We start from the raw sequence: 15,000 nt of genomic DNA on the forward strand, positions 1-15,000 counted from the left end.
ACCATAATATATGCTGTTTTTTTTCTCTCTTTCTTTTCTTCACTTATAATGGAATAACTGGTCAAAACCCAGGAAGACACTTTATTTATTTATTTTTAAAATAATTTTTTCTTTCAGTTTTTTTTTTTTTTTTTTTTACAATTTCCTAATCAGACATTATTCAGACCTTCAATTGGTCAAAATATCTCGTGCAATTATTTCACATGGAAGATGAGACCATGTATATATGAACTATTCAGCATTGTGTTTATAAAATAAGCTTTTAAACAGCGTATAATCCTATGCAGGGAATTAAATATAACAGAATGAACATACAAAAGAATTCTGTCACAATCTTGCTTACCTGGAACTCGTGACTGGAAGCTTTTGGAAAGTTTGAGAGAGAGAGAGAGAGAGAGAGAGAGAGAGAGAGAGAGAGAGAAAAGCAGTTTATACACACAGTGAAAGGCAGGTAGCGAGGTCAGGGTTAGAAACTGAGAGGGAAAGAAGTTGAGCATTGAAGTGTGAGGAGAGGAAAAAGTCACAGAAGAAGCCCGCAGTGATCGAAAACAGGAGAGGGTGGATGGACCCGACACACACTGAGCTGACAGTGTTCTCTCAGCCTCACCGCCTATACTCTGGAAATCATCATGGCCGCCACGGCCGCTGCACACGTTCCTCTGCCTCCGCTATCGGCTTTTTCCATCTCCGCTGTCAGAGAGGGCGAGCAGCATGTCGCTGCACTTTCTCCCATTTTCTGTAACTGAACCTGACCCCAGAGCTCATACTGAGGATTCTAATACAGTACACCGATACAGCTGCGGCTCTGTAGTCGGCTCTGGAAGTTTTGGCACCTTTTTAAAGAACGACCCAAAAAAAAGTCTTATACACATTAAACTTTTCTTCTCAATACAAAATCTCTCGGAAATCATTTTGCTTCTGACCAAATTTGAGGTAGAACAATGTTTTTCACGTTCATTGCTGTGTTTTCTGCTCTAAGAGACAGGTGGCTCTTGACCCGCACAGAGGGCAATACTCAACCGTAAGAATGTAAAGGAGCTTGTTCTAAATATTGGACTGGAACAAGATCTTTTTCAAGTGTCCCCAGTCTTGTTAGACATGACAGGAAATGGTTCCTTCTTGTTGTTGCTGTTGTTGTTCTCTCAATAGGAGGAGTCACCAAATATTCGCCTGTGTGGTGTCGGTCATTTCCAGGCTTTTATTTTACAGGGGAAACATCTCTAGATAAATATGTATAGTACCTGTGAACACTTCTGGAAAAGGAGGTTCTTCAAGGGTTCAAAAAAAATAATCACTGAACCCAATATCATCCAGGAGTTTCTTCAATATCATTTTGTGTTTGTTTTGCTGTGGCATGATTGGACTTACAATTCAACAGGATCACTTTTTGAGGTCAGATTTGAACCCAAGCAGGGGGAAATCTCCTGGTTTACCGATATATGTCAGTTAAAGCTTCAACACTCGCGAGGAACGTTAAACGCCAACAAGTTTACTTTATGCTCGTTTCTTTTATTAAGGATTATTACCGAGCATGATAACCTGAGACATCTTTCTTTCACTTAGTCGGTGGATAAAATTATTAACGAAGTGACTTTTTTCTTCCACACAGACAGGAGGCGCTATTGGCGGCCATCAGCGAGAAGGACGCCAACATCGCACTCCTGGAACTGTCCTCCTCTAAAAAGAAGAAGACTCAGGACGAAGTGGCTCTGCTGAAGAGGGAGAAAGACCGGCTGGTACAGCAGCTCAAACAGCAGGTAACACCACACAGCTGTCTACTCCGGAATCTCAGATCGAGGTCTCACGCTCAATCTGGTGAACGCTCGGCACAGACGAGAGCGCCGCTCGTTTACTAGAGCGCTCGCTAAGAGGTTCACAGGTTACTCTGTTCACTTAGCCAATTAGAACGCTTTCTTCTTCCAACGGATTATCATTCATGTGTTAATTGGAGGACAAAATGAAAAACAGCTTGAAATTGAAACAGAATGTTTAAAGAGGAACAGCCCAAAGATTAGAAAAGCCTAATATGATGCAGATGTTCGACCTCAGATTCGTTTGGCAGAACTCCCTTACAATTACTCACCTTCTCCTCAGGTCCCAATAAACCCTCAGAGGGGTCACACACACACACGGCCAGAGCTGGAACGTAAATTAACACTTTGTTAAATGTCTTTGTGTTTTAGTATCACTTAGTTAACTTTTTTATTTATTTGTTTGTTTGTTTGTTTGTTTGTTATTTGCACTTGTTGCATTTTTATGATATTTTGATGAAAATCTCAAATTTTTATCGTGTTATATCAGATTTCGTATTTAAATTCATGCAGTAAATATACAGTACTTGTGAACAGAGAACACTAGTTTAATTTCCTGCAAAAGGAAATAATAGTAAAAGCTACAAATTCTACTCTGACTCTTAGTTCTTTCCTTAGCTTTTTCATCTGTTTATTAATTATTTATCATTATTATTATTATTACACTGAAATAGTAGTGAGTCGTTTCACTCATTTAATCATGCTTTTGTTGTCCACTTTAAATTGTCACAGCATTTAAACAAATCAGTTGTCATTTGTTAACATGATGTTCGCATATATTCCATATTTATATCTGAGTTTCTTAAACAGCTCAGTCGGTGTCTTGCTGTATAAATGTTGTCTGAGTAGCCACGGCTGTAATCTTGTATTAGTACCATTAGTACGAGCTTTACAGTGAAGCCTGATGCATATAGTTACTCAGTAAGATTCACGTTAATGTCTTCATAGATTTTAATTTCCATTTGTTTACACTTAAAAAAAACTTTTTTTTTTTTTTTTGCACACACAGTGCACACATTAAAGGTGGAGTCTCCGTTGTTTGAAAGCCAATATTTGACATTTGAACTCACCAAAACAAACACGCCCCTAACCCAAATGGGTCCCACCCCTGTATCGATAGCTCCGCCCACACATACATACGTAACCCAGGCAACTAATGAAGAGAAACGTGTCTTTATCATAGCTGAAGGGAAGAACAATACGATTGTAGATAAACAAACAAGCAAAAATGACACACAAGTATAATCATGTAAAGGACAAAGACATATATTAGTTCTGTGTAACAAAACAAAACCAACGTTACTCACCTATCGAGAAGGAAAAAAGCGCCTCGGTGTCTTAAGTAAAGTTGGTCACATATTCACAGATTGGAGTTTCCCGAGTCAATAACTCCTGAGCTAAATGCTGTTACTACACAAAACACGGTTGTAGCTGCGTCTCTACATTACTACGATAGAAAAGAGGTGTTATTTGTGTAGTAACAGCGTTTAGCTCAGGAGTTATTGACTCAGGAAACTCCAATCTGTGAATATGTGACCAACTTCCTGCTCCTTCAGTTCTCTCCAGCGCTGGAAAGCTGATCCTATATTAACACGTCCTACTTCTTACCTTATCGTAAGTCTTTCTTCTCTTTCTTTCTTTGTTTTTATCCTCCATGTCAATGTTAAAACCGCTTTCTGCTAATGTCACACATGTGCTCTGAACACTCTCTCCGCCCATATTGACAAGACACGCCCCTTTCTGCTCATTGGCTACATGTTTGTTTTGATTTTTGTTTTGTTTGGCGGCCCGAATCGGTTTTCTGAAGCATTTATCAAACAACGGAGACCTCACCTTTAATACGAAGAGCGATTGCATGTGAGTTTTTGTTGCCCTGAAACTTTAAATGAAGCTCTACACTTCACTATAAGAACATAAACACAGAACCGCATTGTGTTTATTCAGTTAAACTCATTCACACAAAAATGACATGCATTTCAAATAGTATGAATATAAAAAAATATAACCACGTCTCTTTATTTATAGACATTTCCAGTTCCAATCAAAATCTTACCTTAGTCCAGTTCCAATCATTTCAATTTGTTATAGGATCGGATTGAATTAGTTTTTTTTCTCCCTGATATCTGATTCATTATTTCTTTTTTCTGCTATCGGGCCAATATCGAACCTAAGTATTTTCAACCAATGCCAGAACGTATACCGCTGTCCTGAAACCACACCCTTTATGCTCTCTGTGTATAAAGTATGCTATGTGTGTATGTCCAGTGTCGAAGAGCATTTTGATCAGTGTAATTAGAACAGCACTGCTGGGGTCTGGTGTACAATGGATCGCATTAGAAAAAGTGCCTTGATGAATTTTTACCATGTCTACAATAGAACTCAAAACTTTTGGTAAAAGTCCCTCTGCATATTGAACGATACCTCTTTGGGTCATGAAACACAATTTCAGAATCTGTGCTCTGTTAGATTTCTGTCTTTTTCCCCCTTTTTTTTCCTCCAGAAGGTCCAGTACTACTAAGTTTCCTAAAATGAATTTCTTTAAACTTAGGATAAAGGATAGAAAAAAACGATAGCAGGGAAGAAAGCTTCCTGAGTGCTTTGCTTTTAAAATGTGTATATTTCCCTGGAGTAATATGGGATGTGGGAGCTCAGTGGTTAAGGTGTTTGACTACTGATCGGAAGGTCATTGGTTCGAATCCCAGGTCCACTAAGTTGCCACTGCAGGGCCCCTGAGCAAGGCTCTTAACCCTCAATTGCTGAGGTGTATAAACTGAAATAAGACAGTGTAAGTCAATGTAATAAGCTGTCTTTAGTATTAAGTAACCTTTTATTTGTTGGGAGAAGAAGTGACATCAATACAAACTGTAATTGTTGTAATGATAGACAGGAGACAATAATAACTGACTCATAACTTTCTGACCATTCTGCCTGATTATTTATGGGAGTTATTGCTCTGTCCAGTATATATGAGGTTAAATTACACAGTGCTGGTAGTTTTTCCTCTTCCACTCCTGTCAGTTTTAACATTCCCTTTATCACTTTCTTGAGATTGTGTTATTGTTTAATGTTATTCCCAGACATTTTTGTCACCGTTCACCTTCTAGCGTTCCTGGCGTCGAGCCCGTACAGAACTCCCACCTGAACGGGACGGCCGTGAAATATTTAATATATAAATGTACCGTCTTTGCCCCTACACACGACGAAGAAGCTGCATTAATCCAGAGCTTTACAACGAAGCCTGATGCAGCCCATTAATCATTCTCCAGGCCCTCCTGTTTATATTTGACGTCTTTATGACACCCCAGTGGCCGAGCGGGTCTCCCAAGCTGCACAGTGGTCTTTCTGTCTCACGTGTGAGGTGTGGGATGGTTAGTGTGGTCTGCGTCATAATGCTCAGCCTCCGTTTGATGGATCACAGCAGAGACTTCCTGTCTTTTCCCATGTTAACTGTATGTCAGCATACTGTGTGTGTGCGTGTGCTTGTGTACAGTGGGATTCAGGTTTCTTATATCAGTAGTCGTTTCAGGCCCCATGCGAGTGTTTGGTTTGTGTTAGCTATATAAGTTCTCAAGGGCCGCTAAATGCTTCATGTGATGTGTGTGTGTGTGTGTGTGTGTGTGTGTGTGTGTGTGTGTTGCGTAAGGTGTGAGGAATGTGCATGTGGCAGTGTGCGTGTGTAATGGACTGTGGCTGATCTGACATGGTTCAGAGACAAAGAGGAATGGTGTTGATCTATGACTCCGGGACTCTGTTTTTAAACCATGTTCTGGAATAGCAGAATTGAGCCGAACTCATCGGTTCATTTAGCTTCATGACTAGCTCCCTAAAAAAAAAAAAAGAAAATATAAATAAATAAATAAATAAAAATAAACCTTGAAATGAACAATTCGTTCATTTAGTGACTGCCAGTCCCAGTTACACGGGGATGTGTTAGTGTGGACGAAAGCAAACTCTGTCACAGGACAGTCGAATAGAACGGAACGTAGGAGAATAGAATTGAATGGAATGAAGCAGAATGCAAACAGGGTGGAACGAACTGGAAGCGATTTGTATGGAGCAGAATGGAAAGGAGGATGAATGAACTGGAATAGAGTGGAATGAATTAAAGGAACGAAGCAGAATGGATCAGAATCTTAAGGAACAGAATAAAATTAGAACATAATGGTCGGCGTCATTTTAATTGTCCAATGAAACCGAACTGAGACCTCCAATACGTCTCCGTGTAAAATATCGTCGCTGTCAGACGGAATCCTCGTATCTCCAAAACCGTTATTTTTCAGGAAATTAAAAAAACGCCGTACCTTATCTGCTGTGCACAGGGTTTAGTCCACGTTGCAGTGGATTGTCTTGCGCTAAATTCCTGTCCTCAGACGAGCACCAGAACTAGCGGGGGTCAAGATTTTTTTTTCTTTGAGCCCAGTGTTTTGAAGACATTTACCTCAGAAGACGTGTTGATTCGTTGCGACTCTTCTTGAGGAGAAATATGCCGTGAAGCTCTCCCACGGAGTGAGGAAGAGGTGGACAGTTGAAGTGTCCAATGGAGTTATGAGATTTGCTCTCAAGCTATTTTCAAGACTTTAGATTGGTTAATAACTTGTAAAAATAACAGACCCACGTGGGGACTGACCAATAGCATCGATATGTGAAAAAATATGAAATTGACCAAATTTGGACATACGAGGTTTCCGCCAGACAGCGACGATATACAAATGAACTATGAAGCTAATCCAATTTCTAACATAGTGTTCTATCATAGTATGTTTAGTAAGTATGGTAAGGAAAGATGTCTTTAAATGATTGAGACCTAAAGTGTTGCCTTAAATAATATACTGTACTGATCGCACTAACGGGTTAATAAAGGTACTACAGGATTCCCACTGCTCTTGTGATTTGTGCAGAATTTGTATGGTGCAATATTTAAATATTATACCAATATACCAGGTACAGATTTTCTATACCAAGAAAGATTGAACTCTTAGTTAAAAGTGGGAGCAGTTGCTCAAAACTATAAACTATGTCGTTCCGAGTAAAAATAATGATTTAGAAACACACTTTTGAACTAAATTGACCTGTCAGGATTCTTCTCCAACATGGCCACCCAATTACAATTCACAGTAAAGGTAAAGTTACAGTTAAGTTTAAGGTTAACGCTGGCGTTAGCGCTTGTGCTTTAGCACTAAGTTTTACACGAGACTACGGGTGATTTCCGTGTAGTTAATAAACATTAATAAACTTACGGTCCACAGAAAGACGGTTAATTGAAAAGTCTACATGAAAATGCACAAATACAAAGACTTGTTTAAATTGTGTAATAGCTATAATCTCTTAAAATATACTTTTAAGAACACTTCTAAAGCACCGCATACGACTCCGATTCCTAGGGCATCGATTGCATTGGCAGGGAATCGTAGCGTTCTTTATAGCATTAAGTCTTAGACTTCATGTTTTTAACTTTATTTTCATTGTTGTCTCTAATGACCACTTTCACTATGTTTCCATCCACATGGTAAGGAAGGATGTCTTTAAACGATTCAGACCAATTATTGTTTGTAGGACTCCTGAGACAATGTTAATAAGTCCTTTTATAGCTAACCTCAGATTGAGCACAAGTTATGGAAGGAGGTTCAGTAATTACATCCTGTCAGAAGTTCTGTTTCCTAATTATCTGCTGCCATGCCTCAAACTAGCCAGACATTATTGCTTTAGTTGTAAAGCTTATTCAAAGTGGGCACAGTGGAGATGATGGTCCTGACATGGCTACTGTTTTGTTTTTGTTTTTTTATATAAAGTTTTCTTTCTCATTTCAGCAGAGCCATGGTTTGGGCACCCACTGGCGGAATAAAACAATTTTGTCCCAAAGAAAGCCACAGAAAATATAAAATGTCGAAATGCCCCAATGCTGCCAGGGCTACCACACAGCGGAGAGGGAAAAAGGAGTGTGGAAAAGTAAAAGCGTGTGTGTCCAATTGCTTTAGTATTGCTCCCGAGAGAGAAAGAGCTGTCCATGTTTGAAAGCATCCTTTTATTGGGCTGAAAATGCAGGCGTTTTGGTGCATGGGCAGGGCTACAGGCGCCTCGTGGACCAGCTGTGGCCAAACTGAACCGAGTCCTTAAATTAGCGCAAAAGGCCCTGGAGGGAATGACTAGGAGGAGGGGAAAAAGAAAGGCAGCAAGCGTAGAAGGGGGAAAACAGGCCAAAACAAAAACAACTACTGGATTCATTAGGGAGTTTGTTGGCTTAGAGGCCGGAGGCTGATCCAGCAGTGGTGAGCCTGAGCCCCGGGGCTTACACAGCCATCCGTGCTGGATTTGTCTTGGACTTGGGGCAAATCTTCCTGCTTATTTGGGGGGCCAAAAAAGAGCTGCTGTTTTTCGAAACATTCAGATCTCAAAAAAATGACTGTTTTCCATTCAGCTTCTATTATCGTGGATTGACTGATGATTTTATTATTTCTTCAAACTCAACCGCTTGTAGATGAATTCAGAATATCACAAACAATAGACTTTGTTGTTTTACACTTATATCTTTGACTTGCAACGAATATTCTGCTGATTTCCCCCTATTCAGTCAAATGGGTTTTTTTTTAATTGGCAGTACAAGTGAAATATAAACCCAGACAGTTTATCTGTAGCCTCAGGATTCAACTGATGTGAAAAGTTTGCCGTATCAATATTAATGATATCAGTGATTTCCATTTCCAAGAACATTTTCCTGTCAGAAGTAAGCTTTTGTTTGCTACAGACGTTACAATGGAGTTGAAAAGAATCGAATCATTTAAATAAGGGTCAGGTTTTGTTTCTTTCCTCACTCACCGTTTTACAGTGAGGTCCTGTATCAGATTAAAGAAAAATACAGCATAGAGTTCGTAGAAGCAGCAAACGGCAACAAAGCTGGTTTGAAAGCTTGAGCCGAAGATACAGACAAGGTGGAAAGACAGCTGGACAGACTAATGCCCCTTTTCCACCAAAAAGAACCGGGTGCTGGTTCAGAGCTAGCACTGGTGCTGGTTCAAAGTTGGTTCCACTGGCGAACCTTCTAAGAACCGGTTTGCCTTTCCACCGGTTAGAGAGCCGTCACAGAGCCGAGTCTGACGTCACTGTATACGTGTCACGTGTCCCAGCAACGTTAGCGCAGCAGCGGCAAACACAAACACATCAACAATGGCGGATGTTTCTTTACTGTTAATGCTCATGGCTTTGTGAACCTACATTAACACCCAAACGCGGCGAATCCAACGTGTACGTGCAGCTCCATGTAATCTGTATAAACGGAGGTTGTAATCGAGAAAGTACTTAACATTATTTTATCATTAACACAGAAAAAAGTTAGCCTTAGCATGTAGCTACCTACTATCATGTGTGCTGATAATGTATCATATCGCGGTAAAGTAAAAGTGTATTAAACATTAGTATACTTAAGGTACATTATCAAATGCGCTAACAGTAGCCCCGCCCCCAGCCCCTGACGCAAGCGGTTCTTAAGTGTAGACCAGCAACGTTTTGGTGCTACTTAAGAACCACTTTTCCGGTGCTTTGGCTGTCGAAAAAGAAAGAACTGGTTCCAAATTAGGCTCCGAACCAGCACTCAAACTGCCTCGGTGGAAAAGGGGCATAAAGGACTAAAGAACCGCTGCATTGCTCCATCTGAAACGGTAGAAACAATTTCCAAATGACTCGACTTCAGACTGATAGCAAAGGCTAATGAATAAATTAGCAGGTAGTCAAACTGAGTGAGTAATGCAAGAAATTGTTAACTGCAGTGAGAATGGACCAACACATCAGTGCAAAAATGTAAAAAAAAAAAGTCAACTTAAAATGTCATTAAGACATAAATCTTGCACGTTGAAGATTAATACGCACTTCGATCAGGGTGGATTTTTCCTTTAAGACTTCGCTCTCTGTGCTGTATAATAAGGCACCAATTGGCTACAAAGGGACCTAAAAAATGTTTCAGACCTGCTTTTAAAGGCAACAAACGTCATGACGTTTCCAAGATACAAGTGCGCATTAATGATGATGAACTGTAACAGTCCATTAGGCTCGACAGAATAAAATACCGTCGTGGATAATCGAATGCATATTTGCTGCCTTAATAACAAAACGTCTGAGCTAGCGTACAGGATTATAGGGTTCACTCCCTTATAACACACATACATAACACTCGGCTGGAATTATACAGCGGAAGAGAAACGTGACTTTAAAGTCGTAATGGTGTTTCCACAAGCTTTACACGCGCTCTACAACTTCACAACCACTTTCATAAAGGGGCTTCACACAGGAAGCTTTCCAAGATTTGGAAAAATCTTTTGGTCCCCGTCAGAGACTTGACGTACTTTGGTGATGTTCAGATTGTTCACCTTTCTTCCCCTGCATTCTGTTATCACCAGGGCATCTGTTCTTCAGATCGTCTTCAGCATGAGCGAATCAGAGCTTGCTCTCATTCTCACCCGATGTCTTTTGTCGTTCACTGCATTCCTCTTCCTTCTTTAAATAGACTCGGTCTGTCCGGCTTGCTAACGCAGACAGACAAATCGCTCTCTCTTCATCTTTTTGCCCTCCGTCCCTTATTTTTTTCCTCTCTAATGCATTTACCTATGTGGAGATTTTGGTATTTATTCTTCATTTAACTGATTATTTCACATATACCCAAATTGAAGGTCAGGATTTAAGTGAAAAACCTGTTTCGTATAGGTCAGTCTGTAAAGCATTCGCATTTAGCTTTGCCCAACGAAACACAAAATGCAGATGAACACGAACTCACTCACTCACTCAATTTCTACCGCTTATCCGAACTACCTCGGGTCACGGGGAGCCTGTGCCTATCTCAGGCGTCATCGGGCATCAAGGCAGGATACACCCTGGACGGAGTGCCAACCCATCGCAGGGCACACACACACTCTCATTCACTCACACACTCACACACTATGGACAATTTTCCAGAGATGCCAATCAACCTACCATGCATGTCTTTGGACCGGGGGAGGAAACCGGAGTACCCGGAGGAAACCCCCGAGGCACGGGGAGAACATGCAAACTCCACACACACAAGTCGGAGGCGGGAATCGAACCCCCAACCCTGGAGGTGTGAGGCGAACATGCTAACTATTAACCCACCGTGCCCCCCATGAACAGGAACTGTTGGGAAGAAAAAAAAAACGGGTAAAAAGACTGATTTATATATTTTTGTAATGAATACAGCCGGCGCACAATTACGCATCCTTTCCTCTGTCTTACCCACCTGAGTTGAGACACTTTAAAAGTGACCGGGGAGAGAGTCGAATGTGTACTTTTAACAACAAGGATTAATAAAAGATATTACTTTCCCCAGACATTTTAAGCTCCTTTACACACCTTCCTTTTATACAGCCACTACCTCATTCATTTACTAATAAGCAGGATAAGTACCACCATTCATGCTCGGGCTTATACGGTGGCCCATTACGGCTCCATGGAACACTGAAATCCAGACGTAAACATGAAGAGGGCAGCAGAAGCCATTTAAAACATCATAACGCTTATGAAATGCTTATTGAAGTTTTAATAGTAATAATAATCATAATAATAATAGTTTCAGATATTATTGCCATGAATAAGCCCAAAGAGTTCAGTTTGACTGAATAATAGCACATGCTTCATATATTTAAGACAAACTCTATAGAGATTTTCTTTTTTCTTCTTTTTTACATTTTTCTTATGCGAATATAGTTTTTTACCCCTGATTTATTCGTACTGAGATTTTCCTATAAGTAGAATATTTCATAGTGATCCTTTCTCACACACCAAAGTAATTACATGGTCAGAGCACAAGGTCAACCTCTCAATTGTCCCTGGAGCAGTTAGGGGTTAAGTACCTCGCTAACAGGTCCAGCCGTGGTCAGACATGACGGTGGCACCGGTGACCCTTCAGTTACAGACTAACCCCCCCATCAACCCCAGGCAGTCCTGGAAGCTCCTGATTTGGTCGCCTAAGCACATCCTTAACCACCGAGCCGCCAAGGCTTCCGTTGGTGAATTACTGCTCTGGTTTGCATAATTACTCTCCTTATTAAAGACTCTTTCTCATGTGGGTGAGTTGAAGAAGAAGATGAGGGAAAGAGGAAAGGAATTTTGAACGAGGGCATGAACCCTCTGAGGGTCAGGGAATGCTGTGGTGGGGTCAGATGTCTGCCTGTGCATAATAAAGGCCCTCATTAAGACGCTGTTCTGACCCCAATTTTGAGATTAACCTTTATAGCAATGGCAATAGAAATTATACCAAGTGAAATTATGAATCAGCACATTTTCAATTAGCTCTCATTTTTTATATTACTTCAACATTTTTCCCCGGAATGACGCTTGACGAGGGGGAAAAATGCTGCAGGGGAAATCAAGAGATTAGATTAAATGAAAGAACAAGTTCTTCAGTTAAGACAGAAACCAGAGACCTGTAGGCCAAGTTCCTGCCAGCTGCTATCACAGTTCTGAATGGTGAACATAAACAAGAGCTTGATGTATGCTGAAAGGTAAAGATCCAGCTAGAGAACGAGAGGAGGGCCAGGAATAATGTTTTCTATACCACACATTGGTCCCAGTCCAAGGCTTTAGGTCACTGTACTTTCATTTGAAACCCGAGGGAACCGGAACGATCGCGGATGATATAGAGCGAATGTTTATCTTCTCACCGCTTTATTCTACCAACTCCATATCGACGCTTGCTTCCTGTAAAAGCACAGAGAATCGAGCTGAACCAACGTAAACACGCAAGCCACAGAGACGAGGATCCGGTTTCCTGTAAATTGCGTTATATATTGACATACGAGGCTCCGACAACCCAACAATTAGCTGGAGTCTCGCTATCTCACCATGAACTTTCCCCGAATTCCTCTGTAATCTTTGCAGCCACTTTGTTTCATTTCATTGCTCGGAGTGAACGGCTCCCCTGAAGTCCGACAAAATCCTCCAATTGAGAAGATTTGGTTTCTGTCTCTATCTACTCTATCCTTCACTCCCACACTCATTAGAGTGGATCGTACATGACCGGCGGCCGAACCAAAATAAGCCACAGATATGCAGCGAGCATGATGTCATTCGCCGGATCATCGACCCAGGTCAAAGGCTACATGTGTACATTAGGAGCGACCTGTCTCCTGACCTCGACCTCTACGTAGTTTTACTCCGTTACTAAAGAGGCACCGAAGACCCATCGACTTTCCTTTTCTCAGCAAAATCAATACACCAATCCTCACCTGTTTTCAAAAGACGGAAATGAAGCAGACAGTTATGAGGAGTTCAGGTACAGGTCCATTTAAAACTAATTTCGCTTATTATAGCGGAAAGAGGCTCGTCTCCTCCGAGAGAGTTACCTGTAGGTCACACAAACCGTAACACTAGATGTATAATGGATGGTAACAGATGGTATCCTGTAGCTCCGTCTGGTTTCTGTGCTCCGTTTCAAACCCTGTTAATAATAAAAAAAAAATAATAATAAAATGTGGATTTTAGTTTAACCTTGAAAAATACTTTCTGTAAACATTTTTATTCACAGTGACCCCATCCTATCGCAGACTGTTATAAATGCGTGTTATCTTTCTCCATCTCTCATTATATGTCAAAGAAAGTAAAGAAATCTGAGCCGGTGATCAGAAGATTCAAAATGAGCTGTTCGTTCGCGGTAGAAATTCAGCCACGTCACTAGAATTAGTGTTACCTTGAACTGTCACATCAGGTCATATCTACACCGTGATGTATTGCGGATCATTGGCTTTGTCCATCGATCTTAGCTAATTTTGTTCTAAAAGTGTCCCAAAAACAGCCTGATTTCTCCACGTGCTGCAGTTTAAGAATATTTTAATCATCCACAAAATATTTCTCAAGATGTTGAGCTAATTATTATAATATCTTTTTTAACTGAATAAGGATCCAGGTTCTAAGGGTTTTTTTTCTTTTTTATATATATATATATATATATATATATATATATATATATTCAGTTGTTTTTTCAGTTGTGGACGATATTCTGTAGCTCTTCAGTTCTTTATCGATCTGTGGAGTTCTATGGACGTCTGTGGTGTTTTGTGAAGGAGAGTTAAGTTAGGCTACAGCTTACTGGGAAATGTTTCTCTTTTCCACTAAACAGCCTCCAGAAAATGCCGTTATTTCTTAGAACGGTTCCGATCCTGTCGATCGTTTTTATCACGGCAGCATTTCTAACGTTGGCTCTTTTCTTCTCGTCGTTATCGGCTTCAGCTCCCATAACCGATTTGGACGTTTTCACAATCAGAATTGCTCACTGACACGTTCTGATCGTTCTGTCGGTATCGAGAGAAAAAAAATCTACAAGATTCAAATGCAAAGACATTTCGGCATCAACTATAACGATAATAACACAGGCCGAGAAACAGCTACTTGTCAGGGAACAACATATGATGGAGGAAATCTATGTTAAAAAATAAAAAAAAAAAAACTTTTAAAACCCGATAATAAACATAATAAAATCAATAATTTTCTCTTTTAAACTCCTGACATCCGTTATTATTTTTCTCAGTCTGGTAATGGATGCTAGTCCTTCACAGGTGCTACAATTCCCCTAGGCCTTGTAATTCTACCGCTTAAAAGCAAACAGTTTATTTTCCATGTTTATTTTTTAAGTATGAACTTTCCAAACGAGTGAGTGATGTGCGTTCTGGAGGCCGACGTTCTCCGTGCGTACTCACTCCCTCAGACTTTTTTCCCCCCTCTCTTTACATTCCTTTCCTTTCCTTACATTTCTGCCTTTTCACGGCCTGTACTTTCTCAGCGGCTTTATTTCAGCGTCGGGGCTTGTGTGTAACAAGTCCCTGAATGTTGAGCTGACTTCCTGAGCGCTTGCCTGTGTCCCGGACAGTAACTCTTTAAAGCATGTGGAACAAATTGTCGTGAAGGGAGATTCTGCCTTGCATGGTAATGAATATAGACCTACAGTGGGCTTCGAATCCCAAAGTGCACCTCTGGTCTGTGAGCCTCTGATGTGCAGCTGTGTTGTACAGTATGTACTGGGAGGGGGTGGTGGTGGTCTCCAGGGTCTGGTAGGAAGGTGTGAAGCTGCTGAGTGCAGGGTGTTGGACAAGTGACGCTGGTGATTAGTCATTCAGTGCTTCCTTTGATCTGCCATTAAGGGCCTTGTTAACGGACAGAACGCAATTTGTTGCCCACTGTGTGGTAAAGTGAGTTA

The 15,000-nt window shown here is 40.7% G+C and overlaps 1 protein-coding gene across 4 annotated transcripts in view; it reads left to right on the forward strand.

Moving 5' to 3' along the window:
• The window catches only part of erc1b (ELKS/RAB6-interacting/CAST family member 1b), a 209,838-nt gene that overhangs the window by 152,882 nt on the left and 41,956 nt on the right, over positions 1–15,000 (forward strand). For all 4 annotated transcript variants that reach the window (XM_060889071.1, XM_060889072.1, XM_060889073.1 and 1 more), the window contains one exon: positions 1,610–1,757. In XM_060889071.1, coding sequence (XP_060745054.1) covers positions 1,610–1,757 — 148 coding nt within the window. The remainder of the gene's footprint in view (positions 1–1,609; positions 1,758–15,000) is intronic.

This window comes from Tachysurus vachellii, chromosome 16 (genome assembly GCF_030014155.1).
Source record: "Tachysurus vachellii isolate PV-2020 chromosome 16, HZAU_Pvac_v1, whole genome shotgun sequence".
Taxonomy (NCBI): domain Eukaryota; kingdom Metazoa; phylum Chordata; class Actinopteri; order Siluriformes; family Bagridae; genus Tachysurus; species Tachysurus vachellii.